Source organism: Chlamydotis macqueenii, chromosome 18 (genome assembly GCF_036417535.1).
Source record: "Chlamydotis macqueenii isolate bChlMac1 chromosome 18, bChlMac1.mat, whole genome shotgun sequence".
Lineage (NCBI taxonomy): Eukaryota > Metazoa > Chordata > Aves > Otidiformes > Otididae > Chlamydotis > Chlamydotis macqueenii.
In genome coordinates, this window is record NC_141573.1 from 7,096,436 (window position 1) to 7,113,935 (window position 17,500).

General features: G+C 60.9%; 1 protein-coding gene across 4 annotated transcripts; it reads left to right on the forward strand.

Annotated features, from left to right (window-relative positions):
• Nucleotides 1–1,340: 1,340 nt before the first annotated feature.
• Nucleotides 1,341–16,661, forward strand: RAB37 (RAB37, member RAS oncogene family). Of its 4 annotated transcripts, XM_086762179.1 has the most exons (10): nt 1,341–1,446; nt 7,145–7,255; nt 10,869–10,979; nt 13,044–13,085; nt 13,244–13,310; nt 13,397–13,449; nt 13,898–13,963; nt 14,709–14,765; nt 15,039–15,115; nt 15,230–16,661. In XM_086762179.1, the coding sequence occupies exons 1-10, from the start codon at nt 1,387–1,389 to the stop codon at nt 15,333–15,335; spliced, it is 750 nt and encodes a 249-aa protein (XP_086618305.1). In that variant the 5' UTR covers nt 1,341–1,386; the 3' UTR covers nt 15,336–16,661. The 4 variants fall into 4 exon arrangements, with proteins under 4 accessions (XP_086618305.1, XP_086618303.1, XP_086618302.1 ...); XM_086762177.1 differs by lacking the exon at nt 10,869–10,979; XM_086762176.1 differs by lacking the exons at nt 1,341–1,446; nt 7,145–7,255 and adding an exon at nt 9,348–9,472.
• The last annotated feature ends 839 nt before the right edge of the window (nt 16,662–17,500 follow it).

A 17,500-nucleotide genomic window follows, 5' to 3' on the forward strand; every position in this document is an offset into this window, starting at 1 on the left:
CGTCTCTGCTGTCAGAGGAAACAGTGGGCAGATACAATTAGCAACGTCAGGCCCAGGCAGTCAAGCAGCAATCGGATGGGTGCAGATGGCTCTCGGAAACGTTGTCTGTTCCCCTGGCTTGGGGCCGTCTGCTGATCTGGAAGGAGGGAACTGGAGACTGAATCGAGTTTCTCTTAAACAAACCTCTCAGTAAATAGTAATTTCTTTCCAGTGTAATCGACAACACCAGATTGCTCTAAAGGGAGTTGTAAATAAAAGGATCTCAATGAGATATCGACTGTCACCTCCAGGTTTAGGCACAGATTCCTCTTGTTTCTAAATAGAAGTTTTATTTTTCATTCTGAGCAGGCTCCTAACTGGGCTCTGTGAATACAGAGGGTTTCCAAAGGCGAGTTGCTGGGACAGCCAGGCTCAGGTTAGCACCAGTTTTGTAAAGAAGCTGAAATGGCCTGGCCAGAACGAGCCACTGTCCCTCCCTGGGGTGACACACCTCTAACCCTGGTGACCACCCAGGTCCATGCTTGACCGCTACCCAAGGGCTGCCTGGGCTAAGGGCTGGAGGGTTAGATGGCAGGGATGTCAGCTGGAGCAGCCCCAATGCGGACCTGGGGCTCCCTAACACGAGCACCAACGAGCCGGGTGTGAAGCAGCAGACCCAGCTTCGTGCTCTCGGCTCAGTGACTGACCGGAGCTGGCAGCAAGAAACCACTCTGCCCAGGGCTGCCTTCCAGCCCCGCCTGATGGTGTCCTGTGGACACATCCCGCAGCGGAGGGAGGAAGGGCAGCGTTTCCCGGTAGCGAGGGCAGGGAGCCTCGGGCTCTTTGCAGAGCTGGGGGGGCCTCTATCACTGCGGACGGAGATGGGGGGGGCCGGGGGGGGCGTTGCTGGAGACGGACCAGTGGCTGTGTGGGAGCTGCCACGGGCCCTGCCCGCGTGGAAAGGAGCTCCCACGGCCTCCCCGCCCCCGGGTGGAACCGGCCTCCTCCCTCCTCCTCCGGGCGGGGGAACCCAGCTAGCGAAGCTAGCACGGCTGCGGCGGCTGCGAGGAGTCGGGCACCGCTCCGCTGTCCTGCGGGGAAACGCGACCGGACCGAGCCGCGCCGGGCCGAACCGAACCCAACTGGACCAAACTCAGCCGCGCCGTGCTGAACCGGACCCGGTCGAACCGTGACCGCTGCGCCCCTAGACCGGGACTAACGGGCTCGGTCCGAACCCAGCCCCTGCGGCCCCAGGCCGAGACTGACGGGGCCGGGCCGGGCGGGGCCGGGCGCTGTCCGCGGTGCTGAAGGCGCGGCGCGGGCGCTGTCCGCGGTGCTGCAGGAGCCGCCCGGCCTGGTTCCCCCCCGCCCCGCCCGGCGGCCGGAGCCGGCCCCTGCAGCCCGGCCATGGAGACCCGCGCCGGCGGCTCGGGGGGGACCGGCTACAACGAGGCCCTGCTGCACAAGGTAGGGCTGGGGCAGTGGCGGTGCTCGGAGAGAGAGGGGGAATCGAGGAGGGGGCTGCGAACTGCACCGCGGGCGGGGGGGGGGGCGTGGCGTGAGAGCAACTGCCTGCTTGAACTTCCCCGGAAAACTCTGTCCCTCTCCCCTCCTCGCTCCTCTTCCTCTGACGGGGTCCATTCGCCACCCCCCATCCCGGCGAGGCGGTGGGGGGACGCGGCTGCAGCTCTTCCCCCCACGCTCCCCGCACCCGCCGCGGCAGCCGGGGATGGGCAACCCGCGAGGCTTGGCCCCGATCCCCGCCACCTCCCGGGTGACGGCGGGCGGAGCGGGGAGAATGGCTGCGGGATCGGGTGAATTTGCAAAGCAAAGCGGGCAGGAGCCCTGGACAGGGGCCAGCCCCGCGGCGCAGCCCGCAGCCGGCTTTCAGCCGCTCCCGCTGTCCTGTGCCTGCTGCGGGGGCCCGGGGGCTGCACCCCGGGGCCCTGTTCGCCAGAGACAGCCTGAGGAGTCGGTACTTCCCTGCCATGAAATAGCAATGTCCCAAGAGATGCCCACTCCGGCTCTCCTTGCTTTAAAATCCTATTTTCTGCGGGCTCCCTGCGACTGGGTTTTGTACCTCTCATTGCATGGGGGGCGGCCAGGGCTGCTGCTGTCCCTGCCAGACCCGGGCGGCCCAGGCTCTGCTGGAGCAGGGCTTCTACTCCCTGCAGTCAGAAGCTGCCCTGCAACTCCAGGAGGCACGGAGGAGACACTGATGTCTGCCAGATCCACCCATCGCTCCTTCTTGCTATCCTCCTGCTGCTTTGCTGCAGTCCCCGGTGCAGGGACTGACACCGTCGAGGAGCAGGGGCAGGGCAGGGAAGAGGAAAGGGCTGGGGCTGTGTGGATGCCTCTTCACAAATCCCAGTCCATTTTACACCTCGCTCTACTCAGGGCAATATGCCCAGCCCTTGATTAGCAGAAAAATATCAATTACTAGCAGCTCTCACTTCTGTTGTACACCCAGTACATAGGACATGCCTCCAGGGATGACTCAAGAAACTTTGATTCTTTGCAAAGGCTTAACTCTCTCTTCTCCAGAAATGAGCTGCTGCAGTAAAGGAACGACATTGCTGGAAATGAGTCTGTGCAGAAGAGCTGCCCGGGCAAATAACCATCCCAGTCCCACGTTCTCTGCTGTTTCCCTTGGTATTTTCCTGCCACTCCTGGCTGGGTTGCTTGTCGTGCAGAAACAAGCCTGCCCTCACTCCAGGGACATGAGGCAGCAAATACCTCACCAGATCTTGTTTCTGAGCAAGGAATCACTTTTCAGGTGTGCTGAGAAACTCTGACAGAGCTTTGCACTTTGGAGGCAAAGGTTAAGTGATTTCTGGTTGGTGGCTAAACCCAGACCTGGGGAGGAAATGGGCTCGGAGCAAACCAGGGTGAGAACAGCAGAGGTTTGCTCTGGGCTGTTCCAGAAAAGTTTCACTTGGCACAAAATGAGAAATCCTTCTTTCAGGTGATTTGACTTATTGCAAAATCGTTCTTCCCCCAAATTGAATGCTTGGATCCATTTTTTCTGGAACAAGACCCGGGGGAGAGCAACTTGGACCTGGACTGTGGTTGATCTGAGGTACTGGGTGGGGGGGAATCCCCTGTGTGATCTGAGCCAGCTTTTGTTTGACGTGCAGCCCTAGAGCTCATGTCTACAGAGCTGAAATAACAGCCTCTGCCAGGGCAAGGGCCCAGCGGGGCTGGCAGGGGGCCCTGGGCTCTGGCTTGAGCCAGCGTAAGGGGCTTGGCCACAGTAAAATGGCTCCTGGGCAGGGGAGGGACAGCCCTGAGGTGTCCCTGTGGCACCCAGCAGCATCCCAGTTGCCCTGGAGCACTGCCTGGAGCAGGGCAGAGGCAGTGCAATTTTGTATACAGAGCTGGTAAAAATAAATCTCGATAGTGCATCCCTGAGAGACTGTGAGAGCTGTGAGAGCAGGGTGGCGAGGAGCTGCAAGCAGCGATAGCTTCGCTTTCAGGCTTCTTGCCACACGGCTTCCTGGCTGAGCTCCGCAGACAGCTGTGCTGGGGTGCACATACACAATTGCCACAATTTATTGCAAGAAATCCTGCTGACCTGGGAGCAAACTTTTGAGTCTGGGACTTCAGCAGCTCTCTGAGAGCAGCAGAAGAGCCTGTGGAGGGCACCTCTCTCCTCCCTGCACTCCCAGCACTCAGGTTTTACCCTGTCGGTACCCTGCTAGCTACATTTAGCTGAAGTCTGGCTACCTCATGCTAAAGCTTCAAAATGAACAGGGAAGATAACCTCAACCCACATGCGCTATCCCAGATCTCCTCCCGCTTGGCTGGCACTGGAAATGCAGCAATCACTTCCCTACACTGCCTTGACAGCCGTGCAAAACCTCTCTTCCCCTGGCGCGTTAGACTAAAATATCTCCTTTGCTCGCTGGCTGGCAGCGCGGGTAGGGGAGATCCGAGTGGGTTTGCCCTCACCGCCCCATCGCTTCGCCTTGTCCCTGCAGCCCACACTGAGCTAGCAGCACTTTTGAAGGGAGGTGATTTGACCAGGTCTGAGTTAGCCCAAAGCCCCTAATATGTGGTGTGAGGAGGGATATTTGCTCTTTCCCTAAGGCAGAACTGATGGTAGGGCTGCTCGGGTGCGTGTTACAAGCTGTGTCTGCTTTTCTGCTGAGGCTGTGGAGCAGGTGAGCTGTGGGGTGGTGGGGAAGTGCCCACCCAGTGGAAACCACTTCCATTAGCTGGAAACGATAATTTCTTTGATTGTGCTGGGACTCAGGCACGGTGCTTTGAGACTGAGTGGCTCTCCTGGTCTTGACCAGCTTTCTTTTTGTGCCTTGGCCAGCCCACCCTAGCAAAGCACTGCAGCACCAAAAGGAATCTCTGATTTTTTTTTTTTTGCCAACATTTTCCAGGCAAAGGAAAACCCCTGGGAGAACCTGGGGTGCTGAGTGGATGCTGGGGAGGCCAAGCTGTGGCCAAGGGTGCTGGAAAGAGGCAGGGTGGGCACAGAGCTTCGTCACTGCAAGGCTTCTTGCTATTGTGGCTCAGGCACATCCAGGCTGAGGTTTCAACAGCTGGCTAGCCACTTCCACTCCGCAGTGGGGTTTTAATTCTTCTTTTACATTTATTTTGTAGCCAGGAAGGCCACAGTGGTTTCCACAGTGCTATACCTGCACAGAGCCTGTGAGCTTTTCCTATAAAAGGAAAAGACACTCCAGAAATTAAAGTCTCTTCCCTGAATCAGGCCAACTTTTACCATTATTATTAAGTCATGAAGCAATTCATGAGTTGTCTCTGTTATAAATCCTAATTAAATTATTGATGGGGAGTCTGCCTTTTATACATTTACGTTATTTGAAAATCCTGGGCTCTGGAGGCTTTCTGGTGCTCACTCCAGCCAGCTCTCCTCCCTCTATAACGCATGCCGTTCTCTGCATTAACTGCTCCCAACGAGAGTGCTGCGGGGTGCAGGGAAATTCCCTCCAGGGAAAGGGGTGACCCAGCTCCTCTGACCCATATTCAAGGCTTCACCAGGAGATTTCTGCCTGCCAACATCCCCCCAGCTCCCGCGCGGGCTCCCAGCTCCAAGGCTGCTCTGGATGTACAAGCGACCCGCAAACAGCCTGACGTGTAGTTAGGGAGGGCACAGAAATCTCCGGCTGCAGATCCAGCCCCAGACTGCTGCCTCTCAGCCCTGCAGAGGTGTAGGGCTCCCTCCTGCTAGCAGCTCAGCTCAGCAGGTCATGATTTTCCCGGGAGGTATTTAGGGTTTGGGATGTTTTTTCTGAGGGAAAACGCTGATTCACCGAAGCAAGTGTTTCAGTGAAGCGTGTCGGCATTAACAGGCTCCAGGCAGGTTGTGGTGCGGTGATTTATGCAAGGCAGGATGCTGACCTCCTGCCACTCCACGTTCCTGCTTCATTTGTGGTCCTCAAGCTCTTGGCTTCTGGTTTCAGCCCACTCCTTTGGGGTCTGTGGGGTGGTAGGGACAGCGATACCGGGTGATGTGGTGCGTGACTGGATCCCCTGTGGCCTCCCGGGGCGTGAAATCAGGTCTTGATCTGCCAGGGCTGTTCAGACACTTGATTAAACACATTCCTCCACGCTCGTCTGCCCTGCACTTCAGCAGGGGGTACGCATGGGGTCTGAAGTGATGGCAGGCTGGGTTTCACCCCAGGGCCCCTCAGTGCAGGGGAGGTGATGGAGGGATGGGACCAGCCTCCCCAGGCCGTCGGGAAGATGCTGAAGCAACAGGTCCTGCTCAGCAAGTGACCGTTGTGGCGTCACCCAGGGTGGGGACGAAGGGCTGAGGTGCCCTGGGATGAAGCAGGGCTGCTGGAGTGCATTGGACTAAACACAAATCAAGGGAGGAAACAAAGGATGCAGGGAAGAAGCGGAGAGTGGGGAGGTTCAACCTCAGCACCTCGCTGGCGCAGGGGTGGCAGGGGGACTGGTGACAGGGGTGATGCTGTCCCGGGGCTGGCTCGGCGCTTGCCAGGACTGTAGTTACAAGAACACCCATATCCTGAAACACGGAGCCAAAACCACTTCTGAGCAAGAAGTCGGTTAGCAGAGTGTTTATTTTAACTGGTGTCCCTGCAAAAGGGTTGAAAGTGCCTCGGCTTCCTGAAAGGATGGGAATGTTTGCACCGGCAACTCCGACAACAAACCCCAGATACTGGAGGGAGGGCTTTGTACTTGTACCCTTGGTCTCTTCAGGCCTGGGATTTGGAGAAACAAGGGCAGGAGAAGAAGGGGAAGTGCTGTGGGCCAGCATTGTCCTGTGGGAAGATGGATTCCCCAGGGATGCAGTGCGGGAGCTGCTTCGGAGGCGATGGCAACGCACCAGCTCCGACACCTGCCCCCACTCCCTCATCCCTCTGCTCAGGGACAAGCAAGCTTTGCTCCCTGCGGGAAAGCTGTGGGGCTTCCCACGAAGGGCTGGAGAGGGGCTCTGTGACTGCTGGGTCCTGTTACCTCAAACCCAGAACCCTGCTGGGGAAGCGCTGCGAGTCCACAGCATTAAAGCAGCTTGAAGAGAGCCCGGTGTCCCGGAGAGGCTGCCTGGCTCTGGCAGTGGCTGTGTGCGGCAGCTGCGGGAGACGCTTTCTTTATTAAACGGTTTTGGACCAAATCCAGTGCTGCCAGAGTCCTCCCAAAAAGAGATTTTCTACCAAGGCTGCCTCTGCCCCAAGCTGAGGCAGGAGCATCTCTTCTGCTTGCTCTCCCTGACGGGCTGCGCTTTGCTTTCTCTTCCATCTCTCTGCACTTGGAGAGGGCACAGTGGGGCTCGGACCCCGAGCTCAGCCCAGGACCCATTTCAGTTATTCCAGAGACGGTCAGAGGGGTGGAAATCACCCCCCAGGCAGGCAGCAGGAGCAAAGGTGACAGCGAAGGACAGGGCGCAGCAGGACAAGCCATCTGGCCATGGCACTGGAGCAGCCCGTGGGGAAAATCTGCTGCTGAGCGGGGCTGCGCAGAGGGGCTGCCATGGGGCTGCCTGTGGGGCTCACGGCTCTGCCACGGGCTGGGGCCGGGCCGATCCCTCCCAATCCTGCTGCGGTCACTGCCGCATCCCCCCCAGCACCCCCTTCCCAAATACCCAGCCCTTGGTTGCACGCTGAGCCTGTGGGCTCGGGCATCACCCGCTCCTGTGCGCTGACACCTCTTTACCTGCTCCTTGCAGACGATTCTGGTGGGAGACAGCGGCGTGGGGAAGACGTCTCTGCTGGTCCAGTTTGACCAGGGCAAGTTCATTCCTGGCTCCTTCTCCGCCACCGTGGGCATTGGGTTTACGGTAAGAGCCCAGTCCCTGGTCCCCATGCTGCGCAACCTCACTTATCCGTGGCGATGATCAGCAGAATTTGTTTCGGCGCTGCTGGTTGAGGGGATGGTTTAGCTCCGTGCTCGCCGGCAAACTGGGGGCAGCAGCGCTTTGGGCTGCTGGGGGGGGATGGAGGGTGAATGAGGCTTCCTATCACAAAACCCATGGCGAGGCCCACGTTCTGCCCATGTGGCCTGGGGCCCTCGCGAAAAGTCAAGCAGATGGCAGCAGCGCTCGGGAAAAGCACTCGGCCACCGTCCAGAGCTATTTGCAGAGCTGCCGCGGGGACGGTGAGTGGCTCTGGTGGGTGCATCCCTTCTCCCAGGGGAGCCTGGGACAGAGACAGTGCTTGAGACCTCACCGCACAGTGGGACCGGCACCCCTCCAGCGTCCGCGGCGAGGCCGGGGCTCAGCAAGAGGCTGTTACCCACGAGGTGGCTGTTCGTGTGGGAGTTTTCTCTCCAGTTCAGGCCAAGGAAGCAGGGAAACATATGGTACTGGTGCAAGGGGTCTGGGGCCAAGCAGCCCAGGGGCTGGTAGCCAAGGGTGCCCCCACGGGAGGGCCGAGCCCTGGGCAGGCAGAGGAGGCTCAGCTGTGCTGCCGAACTTTGCTGGCTCCCGGAAGCTTTGCCGGCGCCCAGCTGCCTGGTTTCTCCTTGAGCAAATGACAGTGGGCAGAGGGGATGCTCCGTCAGAGGTGATGCTCCACCGCTCAGCTTTGCCCCAGAGCTCCAGAGGAACCAGAGGACTCCTCAAAAGCAGCCTGAGCAGCCCCCCCAACACCTGGGGCAGACCCCAGCCCCATGGCAAGCCCAGATGCCCCACGTCCAACCCTGTCAAGAGCAAACTGTTTCCCCATCCCCGTCGAGCTGCAGCCACAGCTCAGGCCAAAGCCAGCCGCCGTGGGGCTCAGGGCTGCCTCACGAACCCCCCAAAATGCCAGGGACACCCCAGCAAGCTGCAGGGGAGCTCAGTGGCTTCCAGGAGCTCCATGTGCCTCCAGCCTTCAGCTCTGGGCACTTTCCTGGCCCAAGAGCGTACAGAAACTATAAATCCCCCCAGCTGGGTCTGAGTGCAGTTACGGGACTGGAAATACAGGTTCCCTTTCCCGAGGGGCAGGGGAAGGCTGGAGCGGGAGGGAAGGCACGGAGGAGGGTGCCATGGCAGAAGGCATCTCTGCCCGTCAGACCTCCCCCGGCCACGCGTGACCTTACCCGCAGAACGGTGAGGGGCACGGCTCTGCGCTGGGCTGGGCTGGAGCCCCCCACTCCCGAATCCCAGTGGCATGAGTGGGGCCGGGGGGTTTGTGCCAAGATTATCCCTGCTGTGGGGTAGATGACCCTGGGGAAAATAAATCAGAGGGGGCTGAAGGCTCCTGTCCATGGAGTGATGCTTGTAGGCTTGAAGACCCCTTGCAGCCATAGCATGTGGACCTGGAAGGGGTTTCCTGGAGCGAGTTTTTGGGTAATGCCACATTCCTGTCTCTCTCCAGGACTTCTCACTCATTCCCATGCTTGGGCTTTTCCCAAATGAAGCACGCTATGACCCGGGTCCCAACAGCTGAGGTGGGATGCTGGGGGCCGTGAGCAGCCAGGGGAGCGGGAGCCCTGGCAGCCGTCCCAGCCAAGACACAGGCGCTGATGAACGGACTCGCCACGGCGCATGGCTTCCGGCTAATGGCTGCTGCTTCTGGTTTCCTCCTGGCTTCCCTGCGCCCTGGTGCTCACCCCGGGGCCCAGCTCAGCAGCCGCCGGGGCTGCAGGGGACGGGGCAAACCCCCTACCCTTGGATGGGCTGGTGGGGTGGGAGCGGGAGCTGCCGTCCCCGCCGTCCCGGCGTGGTGAGGGGTGAGTCGGTAGCACCGGGGTCTCTTCCCGCTACCACGCACCCGTGCAGGGGGTGACATTTCAAGCCTTGAGCCTCCTCTTCCTCATCCCGGGGCCAGGCCGGGCAAGGAGGCGAGCAGGGCACAGCCCTGGGGGTGGCATTGGCCGGGGAGGAGGAGGAGGAGGAAGAGGAGGAGGAGGAAGGGTGGGGCGGCGGCTCCCGTTGGCCCCGCGGAGCCGGGACTCGGCGGCTCCGCTCGGACACAGCATGAGCGGCCCCGACGGGGTGGCAGGGACCGGGGACCCCCCAACGGGGAGCGGGACCCCCCCGGCGCTGCCCCAGGAATATGAGCTGGCCGGCAAGGTGGGAGGCAGCGCGGGGGGCAGGTGGGTGGGGGAGGGGGGGAGCAGGGATGGATCCCCCCAGTCCCGCCGAGGGTGGAGGTTAGGGTCACCCCCTGGCCTGGGGGAGACCGGGAGGGGTCCAAAACGGGGGGGCCCGGGGGCTGCCCGCTTCCTCCGCTGCCGGATCGCGCCCAGGAAGCTGCTGCGGGATGGGGCTAGGGAGGAAGGAGGAGGAAGAGAAAGGGGAAGGAGGCAGCGGCCCCAGCGGAGATATGTCCCTCCCCTGGGGGAGGTGACGAGGGGAGGGTGGTCTGTCCCGGTGGTCCCCAAAATCTTCCCTGAACCACTTTTACTCTTCCGCCTTTATTCTCTCTGCTCTGATTCCTGGGTACCAGAATCACAGAACAGTTTGGGATGGAAGGGAGCGTTAAAGCCCACCCAGCCCAAGCCCCCGACAAGGAGCAGGGACATCTCCAAGCAGATCAGGTTGCTCACAGCCCCGTCCAACCTGGCCTGGGGCATCCACCACCTCTCTGGGCAACCTGGGACAGTGCCTCACCAACTAGAGAGAGATTTTTGTGTCTGAGGGAGGAAATTAGTTGCCAGCTGAACCTGGGTGGGCTTGCAGGGACGGATCTTGCTGGAGTCCTGCTTGCTGCCATTTTTAGGCATTGGATAGATGCAGTCGGCATCAGGTTAATTATTGCAGTCAGCATCAGGTTAATTATTGCTGGGCAGGAAAGGGCTGCTGCTGGCGAGCAGGGAGGAGAGTGCGGCAGCGGGGCGGTGGGTAAGGCTGTGCTTGCGGGGACCAGCATCGGTCCTGGCTGCTGCCTGCCTGGGTCCGGTGATGCCGGAGTGGCCGGGAAGCCTGAGCTGAGCCTGTTTGCTTAGCAGGAGGGGAAAAGGCACCGTGTTTGCTTTGGTGTCTGTGGCAGGCAGGGCCCTGGGCACTGGCAGGGCGAGAGTCCCGGACACGGCGGGGTTTGCCCAAGCCGTACATCAGCCCTTGGGCCAGGCACACCCGAGCCAGGGGCAAAGCATGGGTGGAGGTGGCTCCACGTGTCCAGGAGCTGCGGCCGGTTCTCCAGGAGCCTCCTGGGCTGGGAGATGGCCAGGGGCCAGCCAGGAGACATCTCTTCTCACTGCAGTACTTGCCTCCCCACCAACTCTTCTCTTCTGCTCTCCCTGTCTCCGCTGGCTGGAGACTGCTCCGCCAGCCTGGGGCACCGCTTGGCTGCACCCTCGGGGGTCCCAGCCCACCCCCAGCTCTTGTGGGGCTCCCTAGACCCGGCAGAACCATCCCTGGGGAAAGAAACAAAGGGATACAAGGGACTGGGAGGGGGCTCAGCACCACCCAGGGATGCTGCCCCCTCCCCGTCCTGCTGACCCCTGTCCCTGCGCCCATCTTGCAGGTGATGTTGCTTGGAGACTCGGGCGTGGGGAAAACCTGCTTCCTGCTCCAGTTCAAAGATGGGGCCTTTCTCTCCGGGACGTTCATAGCCACCGTGGGCATAGATTTCCGGGTGAGACCACCATGGCTGCCAGCCCCTCGCCTCTCCCGACCGGCACCTCGGCCAGAACAGGGCACTGGGAAGGGGGAACAGGGCGTTTCCAGCCTCTGCACCCCCAATAATCTCTCAACTGGCTGCAGGTGTTTGCTGAAACCCTTCCACCTCTCCCTGGGAGGGTGGTAACAGATGGAAGAACCTGCTGGGAATGTCACCTCTTCCCTCGAAATCAGCAAAAACCTTCAGTTTAGCCGATCCCAGCTGGGTGCATGGGCTGGGCGTGTGCAGCGGGCGGCCGGCACGCTCCGCCGGCCAGGCTGAGACCAGCAGCTGTTGGGGACAAACGCTGCTTGCGGTGATTCTGTGCCTTGAAAGGTCTGAAAGTGGCTGCTGAGGGCTTGTTAAGCTCGCCAGATGCCATTTAAACGCCCCCCCCCAACACTCTGTTCACCGAATTTCAGCTGCGGGCTCTTTCTGGGGATGCAGGGGCAGGCCGAGGGGTTTGCAGCGCAGGGCAGAGCGGCATTTCCGCAGGCTGAAAGTCATGGGGGGTGTCCCCGGTCTGGGCTCTGCCTGCGGCTGCCGACACGTGTCAAGCGCGGTCAGCGCTTCCTCTGCCCCCGCAGCGGCAGCTGCTCCGGTTTGCTGCTGCCTTTGCTGCCCCGGGCTGCTCTTGGCTTGTGGGGGGGAATGGGGGATTCGGTGAGCAGGGGCTGGGGGGAGAGGGCTGTGGGCTCGCTTTGGAGGGGTCTCGTAGCCTGTCCTTCCAATAAAGTCGGGAAAGAAGGAAAATCTGCTGTGTCCCACCGCTGGGCTCAGCGCTGGTGGTCCCAGGGGTGCTCTCAGCTCGTAGGTACCTGCTCTGCCTCGTGCAAGCATCCCCTCCGGCAGCTCACGGCTTGCTGCTGCCAGGAAATTTCCAGAGTCTCCTAGGGCATTTTTTTGTTTGTTTGTTTTATTCAGCCTATTTTTTCAAACTTTTTCATCTCCACACAGGCTGAATTTCCACTTCAAACCATTCCAGGTGACCAAATTATTTATAGGGGTCTTCTGTTTCCAGAGCCATCCCTCCAAGTACAATTCTTTAAAAGTCTTAAAATAGCCCTTTTGTAACTCCTGCTTTTCTTTTCTCGGGCCTCTGGAGAGAAGTCCCTGCGCTGCCGAGCTGAGTACGGCAATTGCTCAAGCCCCAGTAACTGCCTTCCCCGCTCCCTTGCAAACTCCCTTCCCTGCTCCCTTCCCCACCGAGCTGCAGGGCTGAACGGCTCCGACGGCTGGGAGATTTCCTCCTGCGGTGCTGGATAAAGCGATGTGCTGCCTGCAACCCCCCTGCTCAGTGTGTGCAACCACCTTTAAGGGCCAAGTGAGGCTCCCCCCGGTGAGGAAACCTGAGCTGGACGCCCAGCATCGCCCACTGAGCGTCCCCAGGCAGCTCACGGCATCCGAAAGCCTTAAATTGCTGCAAATAGCCCAAATTTTCAGTGCAGCGGTGATTCCTTCAGCACACGGAGCAGAGGAATCCTGGCAGCAAGGCCAGGGCTTTATGCTGGGCAAACGTAATTAGAGCACACCGAGACGCTATTAATAAATGCGCATTTGCATGTAGTTCATGCGAGACCTCCCCACTTCCCCAGCTCTGCCAAGCTTCCCCCCGCCATGCGGGCAGGGGCCGGAGCGGGTCAGTGTCCCCGGGCATCCCCGGGCTTTGCGGGACAGCCTGCATCGTTACCCAGCTCATTAGGGACAGGACAGGGGCGCTGGCTGGAGACAAGCGAGGCGCCAGACCCAAAAGCAGGCTGAGATCTTGCTGTCCTCTCTCTTCTCCACCTCGGCACGAGGGGATGCTGCACTGGGATGTTCCCTTAGCCACCACACAGCATCACGGACCCCCAGCAGGACCGGGGTTTGTAGCAATGAGGCTTCAACACCCAGCCCCACGGGCAGCCTGGCCTCATCCCGCCCGCCGGGGGAGAGCAGCCGAGGGGTCAGGGCACGGCCAGCTCCACGCCGAAGCTGGCCGGTACCCGTGCCAAGGCCACGCTTTGGGCTGATGAACGTTGCTCTCCTTCTCTTCTGCAGAACAAAGTGGTGGTGGTGGACGGTGTGAAGGTGAAGTTGCAGGTGAGCTTTGGGAGGAGGGGAGCAATTGCCAGCCAGATTGCTGGAACCCACCCCCCAGGCTGAGTGCGGTGGTCTGGAGGGGCTGGGAGCCACGGGGGCACCCTCAGCCCGTTGTTGGGTTTCCCTTTCCCGCTCTCACCGAGGCGGCTTCTCGGCAGATCTGGGACACAGCGGGACAGGAGCGTTTCCGCAGCGTCACCCACGCCTACTACAGGGATGCCCAAGGTGGGTTTGGGGTCTGACGGGGATGAGGGAGATCGGCCGGAGCGCATCTCTGCAACGGGGCAATGCCTCTGCCTCTTCCCTTCCAGCCCTGCTCCTGCTCTACGATATCACCAGCAAGATGTCCTTCGACAACATCCGTGTGAGTCCTCTCCGTGGGTCGGGAGCAGGTTTCTCCCCAGGAATTTGGGTTGTGGGTGCCCCACATGGCTTGCTGGGTGTTTGGGGCAGTTTGAAGCCCGTTTCCCATGTAAGCGCTGGCTGTTTCAGCCGACTCCAGCCGGCTGGGAGCTCATCCCCGCGGTGCCTGGCTGGGTGCTGCATGGCTGGGTGAGTTTTGTTTCAGGACAGGGTGAATAGCTGGAGGGGGAACAGACAGCTTGGGATGGATGTGAGCTATGCGCGGGCTTGGGCCGTAGCCAGGAGATGGGATGTTTTCAAGGCTGTTCAGCTGTGATGCTGGAATGGTTCCCGTGCCAAAAAAAAAAAAAAAAAAAAAGTGGTTTTACCCGTCCTTGCGGGGGGCGGTGCGGGGTGAGAGGGGAAGGATGGGGTACCGCTCACCCCAACACAGCCCCACTGCCCCACAGGCCTGGCTGACGGAGATCCACGAGTACGCCCAGAAGGACGTGGTCATCATGCTGCTGGGCAATAAGGTGCGTGCGGGGTCCCCCCTCACCCGTCAGTTTGCCTCACCGACCCCACGGCTGTGGATGGGTGGGGACTCGGTGGGTGTCCTGCCTGCCAGCTGGCTGCACCCTGCCTGCACCCTCCGCCGGGTTCTGCTGCTTTCTGGGCTCAGCCGGGCCCGGAGGTGACCCCAGAGGTTTAGAGGGGTCGGCGGGGTGCGGGGGAGGGCAGTGTCCCCGGCAGCCAGTGGGGGGCAGCACGAGGCTGAGGCTCCGGGTACCAGATGCTCTGGACACGGGATGCTGCTGGGTACGGGATGCTGCTGGGTACGGGATGCCCACCCAGATCGCAGGTAGCCCCAAGTCCCAGATGCCTAACCAGATCCCAGGTTCTCTCCAGGGGTCCCAGATGCTGCTGAGTGCTCGATGCCTGTCTGGGTACCAGATTTTTCCTCGGGACTGGATGCCCCCGAGGATCCTGGATGATGCTGGGTACTCGATGGCCAGCAGGGTACCAGAAGCCCCCCTGGGTCCTGAATGCCCCCAGCTTCCCAGTGTCCCCAGGTTCCCGATGCCTCCCCACATCCGCAATGCCACCAGGTCCCAGATGCTCAACAGGTGCCAGATTCTCCTCTGGACACTGGATGTTCCCAGGTCCCTGACGCCCCCAGTTCCTAGCAGCCCCCTGCGCACCCCGCAGTGCCTGCGTGCCAGATGCCCCCAGGATGCCAGCTGGCCCTGGCACGTGATGACACTTTCCTTCCCTTGGCAGGCTGATGTGAGCAGCGAGAGGGCTGTGAGGACAGAGGATGGAGCATCGCTGGCCAGGGTGAGCCATGCTTCACGTATCACCCAGCTGCAGCCCCCCAGAAAATTGTGCGTCACTCAGGGTCCCCGCACAACCGTGCCGTCCCCTCTGCCAGATCCCCAGACCTGCCTGGCTCTGGCACGGGCAGCGTGGCAGCTGTTTGCATGCAAAACTTGGGACAAGGCAGGGAGGGGATGGCACCTTGTCCCCAAGCCTCAGCTGGGCGATGGGGACGATTTGGAGGGGCAGAGCGTTTCGGGGCTGGCTGCTGATGGGGCCGGGCTGCTCTTGCAGGAGTACGGGGTGCCTTTCATGGAGACGAGTGCCAAGACGGGCATGAATGTGGAGCTGGCCTTCCTGGCCATTGCCAAGTGAGTACTGAGGGACCAGGGGACCGGGCAAGGGAGGTGTCCGCTGCAGCCCCGCTGCCTCCTGTACCAGCACGGGAGTGAGCAGGTTGGGGTAATGTGGCCCTGCCACTGCAGGGAGCTGAAGCAGCGTGCAGCACAGCAATCGGACGAGCCCCGCTTCCAGATCCACGACTACATCGAGTCGCAGAAGAAGAAATCCAGCTGCTGTGCCTTTGCCTGAGAGCCAGCAGCCCCGGCGGGAGACAGAGCGGGGGCCCAATCCTGCCGTCAGGCACCCGAGGGAACCAGGCTCTGACCAGCCGAGTGCGGACGGGACGATACGGCGGAGCGGAGCGTGCACGGGGAGAGACATTGCACCAGTGCCAGGATGCAGGGGCTGGATCCTGCTGCCCTGCGGGGCAATGCCTGGCGCTCGCTGCGTGCCACCGGAGGGATGACTGTGATGCCTGTCAGCCTGGCCAGTGAGGCACGGCGATGCCTCCATCACCTGAGCAGGATGCAGGGTGCGGCCCCGTGCCCGGCCGAGGGGTCTGGAGGGGCTGCACGTGTGCTGCAGCCAAGCCCCTGCGCAGCCTCCAGCCCTCTCCTCCCCTGCGGTTGTCCCTGCTGGAAGGGCCCGATCCAGCCCCCCACATTCCCAGAGCTGCTGGGCTCTGGTTTCCCTCCAGAGACATCAGCCCACGCCCGGGCGCAGCCAGTGCCCACGCTCGGCCCCGGCTCCTCGCTGCTGCGGTCGCTGCTCTCGGCTTTTATCCTCCTGCCACCATGAGAGCAGTGACGTCCCCGTTGTGTCCCGGTTCTGCCGGAGGGAAGGGCTGGGCTTGAGAAGTGTCCAGCCAAGCCTGCTCCCTGCCCCTGCAGCTGGTGTGAGAAATAAAGCTCCCCTGGGAATGCCCAAGTGATGCTTGGGGCACTTCTAGTACACACAGCAATCTGCAAAAACCCTTATTCCCCACCTCTTGTAGCCACAGGAATTAGAGGCTTTTTAAAAATTATTTTTTATTTAACGAGAAAAACTTCTTTTTTTTTTTTTCAATCCCTCCAGACACAACCATCTCTGGCCTCACGCAGGCTGGAGCTGGCGGGGTGGAGGTGCCTGCCGGGTGCCGGGGCGGGCTGGGTTTCTCTCCCATCGCCGCACATGTAATGCAACTGTCTCTTCCTGCCGCTGGCAAACTACACCCGAAACTTTCTGGAGAGCAGATGCCTGAGATGCTTCAGCCAGCAAAAGCTGCTCGCACCCCTGGTGCTCAGCCCAGCCCCGCCGACCCCTCCGGCTGCCCCAAGTGCTACCTCGGGCGGTGAGGCAGAGAATATTTGGTTACGTAGCTGAAGAGCTGACGCGAAGGGCTGCGGAGGGCATGGCACTGCCGCCCGTGGGAGTCGGGACTGGCTGGCGCATCCGTCCCCATCAGCATCTTCCCTGGCCCCTGCGCCCGAGCTGCTGGTCTCTCACCGGCCCCGGAGCCTCCTTCGCCTCTGCTCTGCTCCTGAGTCTCTCTTTGCAAGTTTACAGATTAAAGCTGAGTATTTTCGAGGCTTTGCATCCCTCTGGTTTGTTTTTTTTTTTTTCGTGAGAAATCCTTGCCCTGGGTCTGCGACGTGGGAGGCTCCTGCGCCCGGGCGCCGCAGAGCATCGGGGCCGGGGGGGGCCCTGGGAGCGGGGCTGTGGGGAGGGGGAAGCACCCACCGCCCCTTCTTCCCCGCCGGGGCTTTCGTTGCACATTTCAGACAGTCCAAAGGTGAGAGGGGAAGAGTAAACATGGCCTGTTAAATTAAAACCAACCTCCTCCCCTGCTGTTCTCATGGTGCGGAGTCCAGCATTCCCCAAATAACTCTGTCTTCCCACCAATGGCATCGCTGCGGCCGCTTGGCTGATGTCTGCAAAAAATGCTGGATGCCTTCGACACAAACAGACGTTGGCTTTTTTTCTGCTTTCCCCGCTCCAGCCCGAGTTCCCTTAACGCCGCGCTGAGCCGCAAAGGGCCCTGGCAGGAGGAGGCAGCTGGGGTGTGATAGCACTGCCCGCACCCTGCCATCCCGCGGGCTCTGCTCGACCCAAAAGCGGCTCCAGCTGCTTCCTTTGCTGCTGCCTTTCTTCCTTATCGCGGTTCCGTGCTCCAAGCAGCCCTCTCAGAGCTGGGTTTTGTTTCCGGACTTAGGGCAGTGTTCCCAAAATGCGTCGTCCCCCCCATTCCCCCCCCGAACACGCACGCTGGTGGGGCTGCACCACTCACAACCCCATTGCCAAGGGGAGGGCTGTGTCGTGTGGGTGCCACAGGCGATGGACCCCTCCACGTCCTGGGGCCGTACCCCAACATGCTTGCCCCGGTTTTTCCTCTCCGCAGGCATCTGCTGCCGGCCACCGTGGGATTCCGCTCCGCC